A 13,966-nucleotide genomic window follows, 5' to 3' on the forward strand; every position below is an offset into this window, starting at 1 on the left:
TTTAAGCAATCGGGGTATGTCACAAAATATCAATGCATGTTCAATGAACTGCATCTACAAAACTAATATGATCTGATGATCATTTAATTAACTCGAATAGTCAAGTATGCAGATTATTAAGTTTACATTGATGAAGTAGGCTATATACTGAACAGATTATATGAAATAAATATATTTAGTTAAAAGAAAATAATTATATTTGCAATGAATAGTCATTGTTCAGTAATTTCCCACAACACCTGCTCAAAGAATCAACCAGACGGTTATAGGCTATTTAAATATCACTATTTGAGTAAATGTTCTTAATTATTTTCCATTTCAACCATTAAAGAAATGTACTGATAGTAGATAGTGAACAGCTTGATGGGGCACCTTTTTCCATTTCAAGTAGAAAATAACAGACTAAAAACTACACTGTTGTTTTTGTTAACTAAAATAATTAAAAATGGTTTGTTACATGAAATAAAATAAAATATTAATATTTGATGAACAAACAACTCGATTGAAAACGTTACTTGGCAACTAACTAAACTAAAATAAATTAAAGCCATACAAAAATATTTTTCTTAAAAAATAAATAAAAATGACAAGCACATCACAAAACTACTAAAACTGAAACTAAAATTAAAAGGAAAAATATCAAAAAGCTTAAAATATTAATAAATAATATAAATCCTACTAAAATAACACTGGAAAATTAAGAAAGCTTTAAAAAATAACAATAAAATCTGAAATAACACCACAAATACAAAGAGTATGCAATGCTTTTTTATACAACAGAAATTCAAAAGATATAAATGGAAAGAGGATTATGTTTATTCTAAACAATTATTATACAACCAGTAAGTTTACTTCAAAAACATCAAGTGATTATTCAGTAAGGCAGAATTCTGAAAACCCAAAGGATTGATGGGTCGTACGATAAAAAAGTGCAACTTCTTTTGCTTCTTATGATTATAGAAATGAAGTGGGAAATGCATAATGAAAATACAAAAAGATTGGGAAAAATTGTTTGAATTACACCGACTTCAATAAATATACGCTATAAAGAAATCTTTATTTTATTCAAAGAAGAATATTATGATATGCAAACCAGCTTACACAGACTGAGCAAAAAAACAAGTCAATTACATATACCATGTGCTACAGAAACACCCGAGTCACATGACAAAGTCTACTATGACCAAATAATTGTTTTGGTGGTTTACCTCAAGTGTTTTTTTCCTTGCAGTTAACTGTGCAACTAGTTAGTTAAGATGAATTCATAGTCTGTCCTTTCAAAAATGACTTGGGGTCTTAGAGGTACATCTCTTCCTGCTTGTGTTCTTGTATGCGAGACCACTTGATGTATTGTAACAAAACATCATATAAACAGCTTTAGACATCCTTTAGACATATTGTAGTTATGTTTCACTGCTCTTGAAACTGATTAGCAAGTACGCTACACATGAATGGAAGTGTTAAAATTATGATGCCAGATGACTGTTTTGTCTTAAATAAAAGCAACACGGTTCATGTAGGATCAGATTCTCATCCGCTAAGTGCTGCTCTTATTTGAACATGGCATTGAAGGCTCTGCCAATGATCATCCTTCTGACTTCACTGGTACCAGCTCCAATCTCATAAAGTTTAGCATCTCTTAAGAAGCGGCCCATTGGGTAGTCATTAATGTAACCGTTTCCACCTGTGAATAGATGCAAAAGTGAGTCAACGAGGACTTGAGTCATAAGACCTAGGCTTACTGAATTAGCTGGATTTAATTCACTTACACTGGGTGCGTCTCAATCAGCTCCTTATGTCGTGAATCAGTATATCGTGTACATGAATTCGGCCCTGGTAAAGACAGTAAGCACCCTGACACACTACACATTGGGAAAGTGATGACTTTTTCCAGAGACACTAAAACTTCCTCATTGTACAACATCACTACAGCAGAACTTTCTGACTTTGTTTTAATGTAATTTATATTGTTATAATTTTTAGTTGGCTTGTTACTTATACGTGCAACATTTCGGTTGTAAATAAATAATAAATATTAGCTAGATTATGTTCGTTACCTGTCTAGCGACGTGTTTATGTCGAAATATAATTAAATAATGGTTTGTATTTTAAAAACATATATCGTGTGTCATCATGTGTTTAGTGAGCTGGCTCCCATGATTTATGTTTTGCACTTCAGAACTTCCGTTACGGGAACATAGTAAGCATTATTGCTCCCTGGTTTTCACAGTGGATTGTGGGACGTTTTAGGGAGCGAATGTGTCAGTGCACTGGTAGGATTTTTCCCGACTCCTTGATCAGTGCCCGGATTACTGAACTAGGGAGCTGATTGAGACGCACCCAAAATCCTGAACTCATTTTTTTTTTTTTTTTTTATCTCAGAGCTATTGACATATCAACCGGACTAGTCTAACATTGGCTGTCCAAATTGATGGATCAATATATGTCCCATATACATTCAATCAACAAATGAATGCTTAAAGATGCAGTAAGCAATTTATGAGAAATGCAATCCAAAATCCAAAACAAGCACGGCCTTACCCAAAAGGATCTCGCCCCTACTTGTATAGCCCTGCCCCCAAATTGAACACATGCACCTCCCCCTAATGAGTACGCCCTTACTGCTGATTGGCTACAAGTATGTTGTGGTGTTCGGTCCGATCTCAGAAATCACTTACTGCACCTTTAATGATCAAAATGTATATGCAAACCAAATTTGCCTATACATTCAAGGAACAATTCATCTATGGCAACAGGTTCAAGTTTGACTTGTTTGCCGTTTATCCACCCAGTAATTGTTAGGAATGAAGACAGAAGGGTTTGGCACTGATATCTGTCTAAGGTACATTGAGAGCTTTTTCTGTTTTTTTTTTTGTTTTGTTTTTGCTGTGCTAACTACTAGGCACTCACCAAGGCATTGAATTCCATCCAAGGCAACCTGAGTCGCATTCTCAGCACAATAAAGGATTACCCCAGCACAGTCCTACAATAACAACACAAATCAATACTGCTACTACACACTCTGGAAAGACTGTATGGATCATTTCCAGGGCTGATATGTAACATTACAAAATAAAGCAGTCAAATAACAAAAACTGTATAAAAAGCTCTTACCTTAGCACTGAAATGGCCTTTGTCACAGGCACGGGCAACGTTGTATAAATACTGTCGACATGAACTAAGTCGGGTGTACATATCAGCCATTTTTCCTTGCATTAGCTAGTTAATGGGAAGAAATTGTTAATTTTATTGGCATGGGAACATAGTTGTTAAATATCTTTTCATAACTTTACATGCATACATTCAAAAGTTTGGAATTGCATTTATTTAAAACACAAATCTTTAGTTACAATGTGGCGGAGCTGTTCTGCACTGACTTAATGAAGTTCAAAGCAGTCTATGGATTCTGTTTTTTAGAAGGCAGGTGTCTGACTCTGAGATGACTAACAGAAACGTGGTTTGTGTAACATTATAAACGCATTATTAGCTGTTTGATAACCTAGTCAAGCCAAAGTCTAATCATATCAATTACCGTTATGTGTCCAACGTTGTAGAGTGCAATAAATAAAGCACATTACCACATTAGCACTCACTTCCTGATGGCTGAGCGTACTGCGCAGGCTCAAATTGAGCTTGACGACGTAGATGTGACGAAAGCAACCTGTCTGATCGTTGTAAATCTTCTAGTAGCCTGCCAAATACCGAATTATTTCCAATTCCTCAAAAAAGTTGTTGAAATATTTTGTCCCATTGCTTTTATGGACTCTCTATCTATGGGCTTCTCCCTTGACTTTATGCCTCTATGTCCCCTCAACATCCTCAAAGACAGTAAAAGATTGCCAGCGAGCTTCTCCTCCTGTCTATACGGTAATTTCTCTACTGTGCGACAGAGAGTCACGTGGATATGACTCAATCGTTAGCCTATTTTTACAAAAACGGCTTCTACGTGACCATAACGTAAGATACAAGGTAATGGAGCCTTTTATACATTGTCGTGTTTCTTTAGAAATAATTAATGGACAAATGAAGTCTTTGGACGCCTCAGATATAAATTTATTCGCTGTCAAAGTGACGCTAAAATGAATGGGAATCAATGGAATGCTAACAGCAGGTGATGGTCTGCTACAATGGTGGACCCCAGGGAGGCTTCAGTTTCCGGCTGATGGATTACACCCTTGCGTGCATCCTGTCACCTTAAACTGCCGTCAATCATCTTGTCACAGTTAAAATCCTCCAATCAATCTAATTTGATTTCCTACTGTTTCGGAGAGCACGTTCATCTGCCAGTCGTGGGTCTTTCATGCAGGGACTCTACTCATGTGTTTGCAATTTGAATATAATGATGCATTTAAAAGGTAATGGCTAAACGTATCTTTACAAAAGTTCAAAATACTGCAGCAGATGCAATATAATATAGACAACGTTGAATAAATACATTTTCGTCAGGTTAAATACTGATAATTAATCACTCAAACCCCTTTATCTAAAACCTCTCTACATAACCGCTGGACTCACGCGTCCTCCATATCTGTAGTTTTTTTAAATACTTTTCACTCATGTTTGTAGTTCTAACCGAATCCTCGTCCAACGCGCGATGGCTTGTGGGCAATATTAGCCGTTAGAGGTTAGAGTGTGCATAGATCTGCACTTCGGATTCTGACCGGATATAGTAGACCGACCGAAAACCAGTCAGTATCTGGTGTGACCACCATTTGCCTCACGCAGTGCAACACATCTCCTTCGCATTGAGTTGATCAGATTGTTGATTGTGGGCAGTGCAATGTTTGTCCACTCCTCTTCAATGGCTGTGCGAAGTTGCTGGATATTGGCAGAACCTGGAACACGCTGTCGTATACGCAGATCCAGAGCATCCCAAACATGCTCAATGGGTGACATGTCCGGTGAGTATGCTGGCCATGCAAGAACTGAGATGTTTTCAGCTTCCAGAAATTGTGTACAGATCCTTGCAACATGGGGCTGTGCATTGTCATGCTGCAACATGAGGTGATGGTCGTGGATGAATGGTACAACAATGGGCCTCAGGATCTCGTCACGGTATCTCTGTGCATTCAAAATGCCATCAATAAAAGGCACCTGTGTTCGTGGTCCTTAACATTCGCCTGCCCATACCATAACCCCACCGCCACCATGGGCCACTCGATCCACAATGATGACATCAGCAAACGGCTCACCCACATGACGCCATACACGCTATCTGCCATCTGCCCTGTACAGTGAAAACCGGGATTCATCCGTGAAGAGAACACCTCTCCAAAGTGCCAGACACCATCGAATCTGAGCATTTGCCCACTCTAGTCGGTTTCGACGACGAACTGCAGTCTGGTCGAGACCCCGATGAGGACGACAAGCATGCAGATGAGCTTCCCTGAGACGGTTTCTGACAGTTTGTGCAGAAATTCTTTGGTTATGCAAGCCGATTGTTGCAGCAGCTGTCCGTGTGGCTGGTCTCAGACAATCTTGGAGGTAAAGATGCTGGATGTGGAGGTCCTGGGGTGGTGTGGTTACACGTGGTCTGTGGTTGTGGGGCCGGTTGGATGTACTTCCTAATTCTCTGAAACGCTTTGGAGATGGCTTATGGTAGAGAAATGAACATTTAATTCACGGGCAACAGCTCTGGTGTACGTTCCTGCAGTCAGCGTGCCAATTGCATGCTTCCTTAAAACTTGCGACATCTGTGGCATTGTGCTGTGTGATAAAACTGCACATTTTAGAGTGGCCTTTTATTGTGGCCAGCCTAAGGCACACCTGTGCAATAATCATGCTGTCTAATCAGCATCTTGATATGCCACACTTGTGAGGTGGATGGATTATCTCGGCAAAGGAGAAGTGCTCACTAACACAGATTTAGACAGATTTGTGAACAATATTTGACAAAAATAGGCCTTTTGTATACATAGAAAAAGTCTTAGATCTTTGAGTTCAGCTCATGAAAAATGGGGGCAAAAATAAAAGTGTTGCGTTTATAATTTTGTTCAGTGTATATATATATATATATATATATATATATAGCTATCAGGCTATATGACCACCTATGACCAGCTATGACCACCTTCCTAATATTGTGTTGGTCCCCCTTTTGCTGTCAAAACAGCCCTGACCCGTCGAGACATGGACTCCACTAAACCCCTGAAGGTGTGCTGTGGTATCTGGCACCAAGATGTTAGCAGATGATCCTTTAAGTCCTGTAAGTTACAAGGTTGGCCCTCCATGGATCGGACTAGTTTGTTCAGCACATCTGAACCCACAAAACATGCTCGATTGGATTGAGATCTGGGGAATTTGGAGGCCAAGTCAACACCTCAAACTCGTTGTTGTGCTCATCACACTGCCTCCGCCTTCTTCCCATAGTGCATCCTGGTGCCATGTTTTCCCCAGGTAAGCGACGCACATGCACCCGGCCATCCACAAGATGTAAAAGAAAATGTGATTCATCAGACAAGGCCACCTTCTTCCATTGCTCCGTGGTCTGTTCTGATTCTCACGTGCCCACTGTTGTCGTGTAAATGAACTGCCATAGCGCATAAAAAGTTTTCTGTTTTCAGTTGAAAACGGTATTGTGTAAACTGCGCCTAAATTAAATGCATGACTAATGATTTTTACAATGGAAATGAATCAATGCTGAACTTACTCAAACAGGACAATAATTTTCTTCTAGAGCTGCTGTACAACCAAAACAATCTTTGTTGCATTAATTTCCTGTTATCACTGTAAAACTGCCTTGAAAATCTGTACAAGTTGACTTGACTAGATAAACATAAAACTTGACGAACACAATTCCTTGCATATTTCAGAGAAAAGCATACCTGGAAGTGGCCAATTTTCTGTCCAAAGGCTTCACGAATATGAAGATAAGGAATTGCATGGTCAAGCACAGCTTGCATGATGCTGAGGGAATGTAAAAAAAAGGACAAAAATAACTATTCGACAGTCTTTGTCAGTTTACATTTCTAAGCATGCTACTGGAAGCATGCAACTGGAAATAAACAGTAACAATTACCCAACAGGTCCAGAAGCCAGGACAAGTCTCTCTAGGTCTAACCCACTCATCATAACATATACTCCTTTATTTAACGGGCCCAATATGTTTTCCTCTGAAACCACAAAAGAACATTCAAATGTTGTTTGGACCTCCAACACATTCAGACTCACTAATATGCATAATAATAAACTCGTGTACATTCACACACCAGGGACCTTGCAGTCTTCAAAGATGAGTTCACAGGTGTTAGATCCTCTCATTCCCAGTTTATCCAGCTTCTGCGCTGTGCTAAATCCTGCCATGCCCTTCAAGAACACAAGCACAATGCCTATGATATGATCACATTTGAAGTTGTAGCCTCATGGAACAACAGATTAAAAATGAAACATTCAATCAAAATCTGAAAGCTAGGTGTAATGCAGTGTGAACGGTACACCATAATCAATCATCCAAGAGGAAGCGGTTCGTCTTCTCTAACCTTCTCTATGATAAAAGCGGTGATGCCACGGGCTTCTGCCTCTGGGTTTGTCTTAGCATACACAATCAGAACATCTGCATCTGGTCCGTTCGTAATCCAGAACTTATTACCGTTTAACACGTAGTGATCCCCTAAAAGATGACAGATCAAAAGGAAAAGAAGACAGCCAAACATGTGTTGTCACATTCTAGGGGCAAGATGCATTTTTTTTTCATTAGATAGCCATTCAAATGCAGTTATGTATTATGATATTATTACTTTTGCAAGCAACATAAATCACTAATACGTCATTAAATTATAGTAGATGTTTTGCTAGTCACAAATTTCTTTAAAAGGCCCTTCCAAAGCATGCAATGGTATAAATAGGCATAACAAACGTAAAATACAAACACTAATAAAAAGAATGCACAGTATATTGATAACATTTTAATATACAGATTTTTTAAATTAATTTAGTTATTGGAGATACTGGAAATCAACCAATATCAGCCAATATTGTTGTGGTGAGCAGGACGAGGAGAATAGCGCGAGGCCGGTAGCGTGACTGATACTGAGCGTCACCTGTGTTGCCCTCGTATCTCTCATGGAGGAGCGACGTCACAGTGAAGGACGAGAGCGGACCAGGCCTGGACATTTATGTTATGTTTTGGTTATGTATGTGCGGCAGTCGTCTGTGAGGCTGCTTTTATTTTCGTTTTTTTAATTAAAGTTGTTGAACGTTCGCGGGTTCCTGCCTTCTTCTCTTATCAACATACCTCGTTACAAGTGTATATTATTTATGTTAGTTAAAAATAGTAATAATTTAATAACACCGTTAAATGTAATCTTTTGAGAATCCAAAATGTGTTCCTCATAGTGTACATTATAATATTGTGAATCCTAAAATTATTGATTTTAGTATTTATTTTTAATTGATTTAGACAGAATAGTGTTTTACTATACATTTATTGGTTATTGTCCATAACATGAAAATAATTATGGGCTTATCGGAATAATTTGAATATTGGTGCATTCATAATAAAAAGATATATTACTTATACAAGCAAAAATAAGTACATCCAAAAGTTCTAGGTCGGTAAAATTTTTATGCTCCCCAAGGCTGCAATTATTTGACCAAAAGTGGTAATAATATAAAGTAATAATGTGAAATATAATTTCAATTTAAAATAATAATGTTTACTTTTTTAAATTTATTTTAAAATGTAATTATTTCTGTGATGACAAAGATGAGTTTTCAGCATCATTACTCCAGTCTTCAGTGTCACATGATCCTTCAGAAATCCTTCTAATATGCTGATTTGCTGCTCAAGAAACATTTTTTATTATCAATGTTAAAAACAGTTGCACTGTTTAATAGTTTTGAAAGATTTTTCTTTCAGGAATCTGATGATGAATAGAAAATTCAAAAGAGCATTTATTTGGAATAGAAACCTTTTGTAAAATTATAAATGTTTACTGTCACTTCTGATAAATGAAATGCATTATTGCAGAATTAAAGTTTTTTTTTAAGTCTTATTTGACCCAAAACTTTTGAATGGTAGTGTATATGAAAGGACAATATATCACACAAATCAGTTAACAAATATACTGTAACATGCATGCATCTAACCAGTTATGACATGTCCATGGCACTGATGTAACAGTGCTTATTATAGCAGCAGACAGTGGTGACTAACAGAGCAACACATAGAGTGATAGCAGAAGGCCAGTCACCTTGTTTTTTCGCCTTCAGTTTCATGGACACCACATCAGAGCCAGCGTTGGGCTCACTCATGGCCAAGGCACCCACATGCTCCCCCGTTATCAACTGAAGCACAAACATTGTGAAAAAAAAACAACAACCCTAAAATCCATAAATAACCTAAATGCACTACTTAATTAGCCTGCATTTACAGTGTGGAAAATGAATTTTTGCATTATGTCATGGGTCTGTTTTAGAAAGCTAGCTTAGAAAATGTATTAGACACATTAATATAAATGTTTTCTTTTGACTCACACCTTGGGCATGTACTTCTCTTTCTGTTTCTGGTTTGCATGACGAACCATCTGATTTACGCACAAATTGGAGTGCGCTCCATAGCTGAGAGCAATAGCTGCTGACACACGGGAGATCTCCTCCATAACAATCACATGCTCAAGGAAGCCCAACCCCGTTCCACCATACTCCACTGCACACAATCAAAACCGTTGAATCATATCAGAATATGCTCAATACTGTCTCAGCAACAATATTTTTTGAAGACAGACTGTAAATAGTCCGACCTGGAGCAGTAACTCCGAGCAGTCCAAGCTCACCCATCTCCTTCCAAAAGTCCTAGTTAATAAAAGATCACTGATTCATTACTCTGGATTATTACACATTGACTCCTGAGATACTTGTCATGTACACAGGAACTCACCCTCATGCGGGGAAACTCGTTATTCTTGTCAATCTCATCAGCGTGTGGAGCGAGCTTCTCCTGGCAGAATCTCTGGATTGTCTGTCTGAGCTGGTGTTTAAAAGAAACATGCGTGATAAACGTAAGGGGCCAGTCCACAAACAACATGAGCTCCCAAAAACCTCAACAAAACAATTCCAATGCACACATTTCATGGTGCTTTAAAGACTATCAAGGCATTATAGAGACCAACAAACCATGGTTCTACCTATGTCAGGGTAAAAGAAGGCATGGGAGAGTCTGCCTCGAAAAAAAAATTAAACTTTTAACTGCACAAAAACAAAACAAATATAAGATCAGTGTATTTATTTGTGTAGCTAATCCAGTCCAACAGCTCCCCCATGCCTTTAGGAATCAAGTTATTTTTAATAACAATGAACAAAAGACAAAATTAATCAATATTACTTTATCAGTTAATACTAATAAATTAAAGACAAATTAATTATGTCAAAAAACAATTTTATATATATATATATATATATAGCACTATAATAAAATAAAATAATTTAAAGATTTTTTTAACCCTCTGCTGTTCAGTCATTTTTGACTGAAATTTTTTGTTTTTTTTATACATATATTTTTTTTTGAATTCTTTACTTCATTTGAATGGTACGCAACTTGGTAAAGGTTTTGGCACTTTCTGTGTGAACACACAAAAAAATTATGAAGTTCACTTTTTACATTTTTTTTTACAATAATCTACCAAACTTAAGTCTGTGCTCCAATGCATTCGAGATTTACGACAGTTTAAGTTGGAAAATTATTTTTCAGGTCCATGCTAAATAACTCAAAAAGTAAATAAATGGATTATAGATAAATATAATTTACTACCATTAAATCCCCTAAAAATACAAAATATTAAATAAAAAAATATTATCGAACTAAAATATAGTACAATAATTTCATTGAAATAAAAAAAGAAATTGGTCACTTTTGATCTACACGCAAACAGTACCAGAGGTTTAAATGTATTTTCTTCCTGTTAAAGGGGCATTCGGCAACTATTTCAACTTAATAAAACCGTTTAAAAATCATTTGGATGGTACAATAACCTGTTCCGGCGAGAATGGTGACTTTCCCCGCTCCCCCCAACGTTCCAAGGCAGAAAACCGACCTTGAAACATGGGGACTAACGTCCCGGTAACGGTAAGTTGGACCATTTTGCTCGCATATGCCCCCAAAAATCGATACGTGCAAACCGGAAAAATTATTTATGAGCACAATGTGCGAGTAACTACAACCTACCATAAACGAAAACGAGACTAACGATAACTAAATAAAAAATAGATTTGAATGACAAAAACTATGATGAAAATCTATTGACATTTTCGTCAACGAATAAAAACTAAATAAAAATATTAGATAGTGACGATTTGGGAAGCGATCCAGTCAGAACTGATGTCCTGCATTTGTGGTAGATGCGCATTTTTGTACTGTAACTGATCTACCCAGCGAAGCACGGGTTGACATGCGCTGCATGTCTCATAAAACGTTAAAAAATTTAAACGTCTGGGAGAATGAGTAGAGCAGACAAATAGATCTGAATAAGAGTGACGACGCAAAAAAGAGCTCTATTTGATTCGGTTTTCTGTGTGCGCACACCCGACCCGAAGCACGCAGCTCTCTTTCGTGTCTGAATGAAATGTCTGTTTTGGAGAGTATTCACGTAAACTATGTTGGTTATGTCTTAAACAGTTTTGAGTGTATCGGATGTGCATCAGTGCAATTGGATCCGCATGTCATGGACATGATCCGATGTCTTATAGTGACAGTGAGTAATAAACCTAATGCGGTCTGTGTCCTTAATATTGATCAAGCAACAAAAGAAAAAGAGAAAAGCCATTACTGCTCGTTAATAACTTTAATAAGGATACATTATATTTAATTCATACAAATAAATATGTCTGCTGCTTGAAAGAATAAAGAATGATGTATGCAAGTAGTTATAAAGAATGCATATATCATTCATTGAAAAGAAGACTGTTCTACTTTAGGAAAAGTTGTTTTATTTAATTTTAAGATATGTTTTAAGTCACAGTAGTTAAATCTGTATCTGTATTGCATGTTCAAATTTAATAGATGTTTTCTCCGGGAGTATATGGGTTTGGAAATTTTAGAGAAATTCTAAATTAATGCATTACAATTGAACTAAACCCATTATATTTTAGTCATCTGAATTGTTTTAGTTTTAGTCGACGAAATGCAATAAGATTTTAGTCGACTAAATCTACAGTAGATACTAATAGTAGTAAATACTAATACACACATTTAAACTAGTTTCTCCTCCATGTTGTGGAAAGAGCCTCTGCAGTGGAAAGATGCAGATGTCCACTGCACAGGTGTGCCAATGTGCTCCTAGCCTCTTCCTGAGAGCAACACGTTCCCCTTGTTCTGTTTTACTAAAGTGATTGTAAAGTGTGATTTATACTTCTGCATCAAATCGACGGTTTCACACCATAGTTGAACACAAAGAGAAGGAGCACACACGTAGTGTATATGAATAATAAATAGTTTGATAAACTCTGTTAAATGAAAAATTTTCACTGCGCTCCAAAATTTCTTTGTGTGCTCCAACATTTTTTCATTTAGGAGCACATGTGCTCCTTGGGAAAAACCTTAGCGTAGAACCCTGGCCCTCAATGTGTATGATGTATTACCCACCTCGGTAGACGTAGCTAAACATGATTTTAAAGTTGGCCGGCTCCGATAATAACAAATACACATGAGCAGCGGTAGAAAGGGGGAGGAGGCATACAAGGGAGTTTTTTTACGACATTGTTGTGAAATATAAGCCTCACAGCTGTAGGGGGAGCTCGTTGAGAAAACATGCGACAACAAAAGTGAAAATCAGCGAAGAAATAGCTAGAGTTGCCGAATGCCCCTTTGACTCCTGTGATGTCATTACTCCAGTTTTCATCCTTCGGAAATCATTCTATTATGCTGATTTGGTGCTCAGGAAAGATGTCTTGTTATTATCAATGTTGAAAACAGTTGCACAGATTAGTATTTTTGCAGGATTCTTCGATGAATAGAAAGTTAAAAAGAACAGCATTCATTTAAAACATAAACTATTGTCACATCATAAATGTCTGTACTGCATCTTCCACAAATATGCAGTACAGACATTTATAATGTGAAAATGCAGTGTAAAGAAAATTCTATTTCATATGCATTTAACCTGAAAACCATGTAAACATTAAATAGATCTGGACTATGAATTTATATTAGACTAAGAGGGACATTTGCCACTTCCGCACAATGAGACTACCATGTCCAAACAATATGTTCAATGAATTTTTGTAAGTGGCGTTATGTCCACCAGTTCAAGTGGGCTGCTGTAAAAACTAACGAAGGGCATCTGAAACGATCCTGTCCAATCAAAACGCGCAGACCGTTCACACCCACCAGCGCGAGCCATTTGTCATTTGACACAGGCAGACTGACGTAACGTTATTATGAGAATATTATTAGATGCTCTAATTGAAGTTGAATAATTGCGATGATACATTTCTAAACGAATACAATATCTTATAAGTTCCTAGAATTGTGTCAAAGGTCATCATGTGAGCTAGCACGGCAAACTCACTCATTCCTACAAAAATTCCAACAAGACGTAAGCAAGAAACAGTGACATTTCACGATTTCACGGGGGATACCTGGATCTGCTCCTCGGTCAGACCGTTCACAATGTCATCCACTGGAACAGCTCCAACGCAACCGCGTCGCGAAACACTAACATTTGCCACTCTTTGACAAAGACGCAATGCTCTTCTGACTGCAAACATTTTGTAGTGACTGCAGGATGTAGACAGAACAAAAAGAGAAAACGATAAATTGCTCGTGGACAGGTGAAAAGCGCAGGAGGGCAATCCTAAACTACCCTAAAATGCACTGGAAGGAATTGCGTTCTCCTTCTGTTCTGTTGTGTAACGTGACCTCTACCTGCCACTAGAGCTGTACTGCCTCCTACAGCGATGAAGTACAAACTGCAGCCCAACTCTATGACAACCACCTCAAAACACTGTAGAATAACAACATAAAGGTGCTACA

General features: G+C 37.4%; 1 protein-coding gene across 1 annotated transcript; it reads right to left on the reverse strand.

The window, feature by feature from the left end:
- Nucleotides 1-752: 752 nt before the first annotated feature.
- ivd (isovaleryl-CoA dehydrogenase) lies at nucleotides 753-13,872 on the reverse strand. The gene is made up of 12 exons (XM_077239895.1): nucleotides 13,573-13,872; nucleotides 9,878-9,967; nucleotides 9,741-9,792; nucleotides 9,477-9,646; nucleotides 9,192-9,285; nucleotides 7,479-7,609; nucleotides 7,209-7,305; nucleotides 7,019-7,112; nucleotides 6,825-6,906; nucleotides 3,115-3,219; nucleotides 2,911-2,983; nucleotides 753-1,684 (listed from the first exon to the last, which is right to left on the reverse strand). The coding sequence occupies exons 1-12, from the start codon at nucleotides 13,699-13,701 to the stop codon at nucleotides 1,551-1,553; spliced, it is 1,251 nt and encodes a 416-aa protein (XP_077096010.1). The 5' UTR covers nucleotides 13,702-13,872; the 3' UTR covers nucleotides 753-1,550.
- Between the last annotated feature and the right edge of the window lie 94 nt (nucleotides 13,873-13,966).

Source organism: Siphateles boraxobius, unplaced genomic scaffold, assembly GCF_051911475.1.
Source record: "Siphateles boraxobius isolate OS27281-9 unplaced genomic scaffold, OSU_SipBor_1 22, whole genome shotgun sequence".
NCBI lineage: Eukaryota > Metazoa > Chordata > Actinopteri > Cypriniformes > Leuciscidae > Siphateles > Siphateles boraxobius.

Bases quoted from the DNA above. Each gene is read 5' to 3' on its own strand.
- ivd (XM_077239895.1), bottom strand. From the start codon at position 13,701: ATGTTTGCAGTCAGAAGAGCATTGCGTCTTTGTCAAAGAGTGGCAAAT. The intron at 9,968-13,572 runs GTATCCCCCGTG...TTTAAACACCAG, and splicing joins TGACCGAGGAGCAGATCCAG to CTCAGACAGACAATCCAGAG. The intron at 7,113-7,208 runs GTGTGTGAATGT...TTGTGGTTTCAG, and splicing joins TGAAGACTGCAAGGTCCCTG to AGGAAAACATATTGGGCCCG.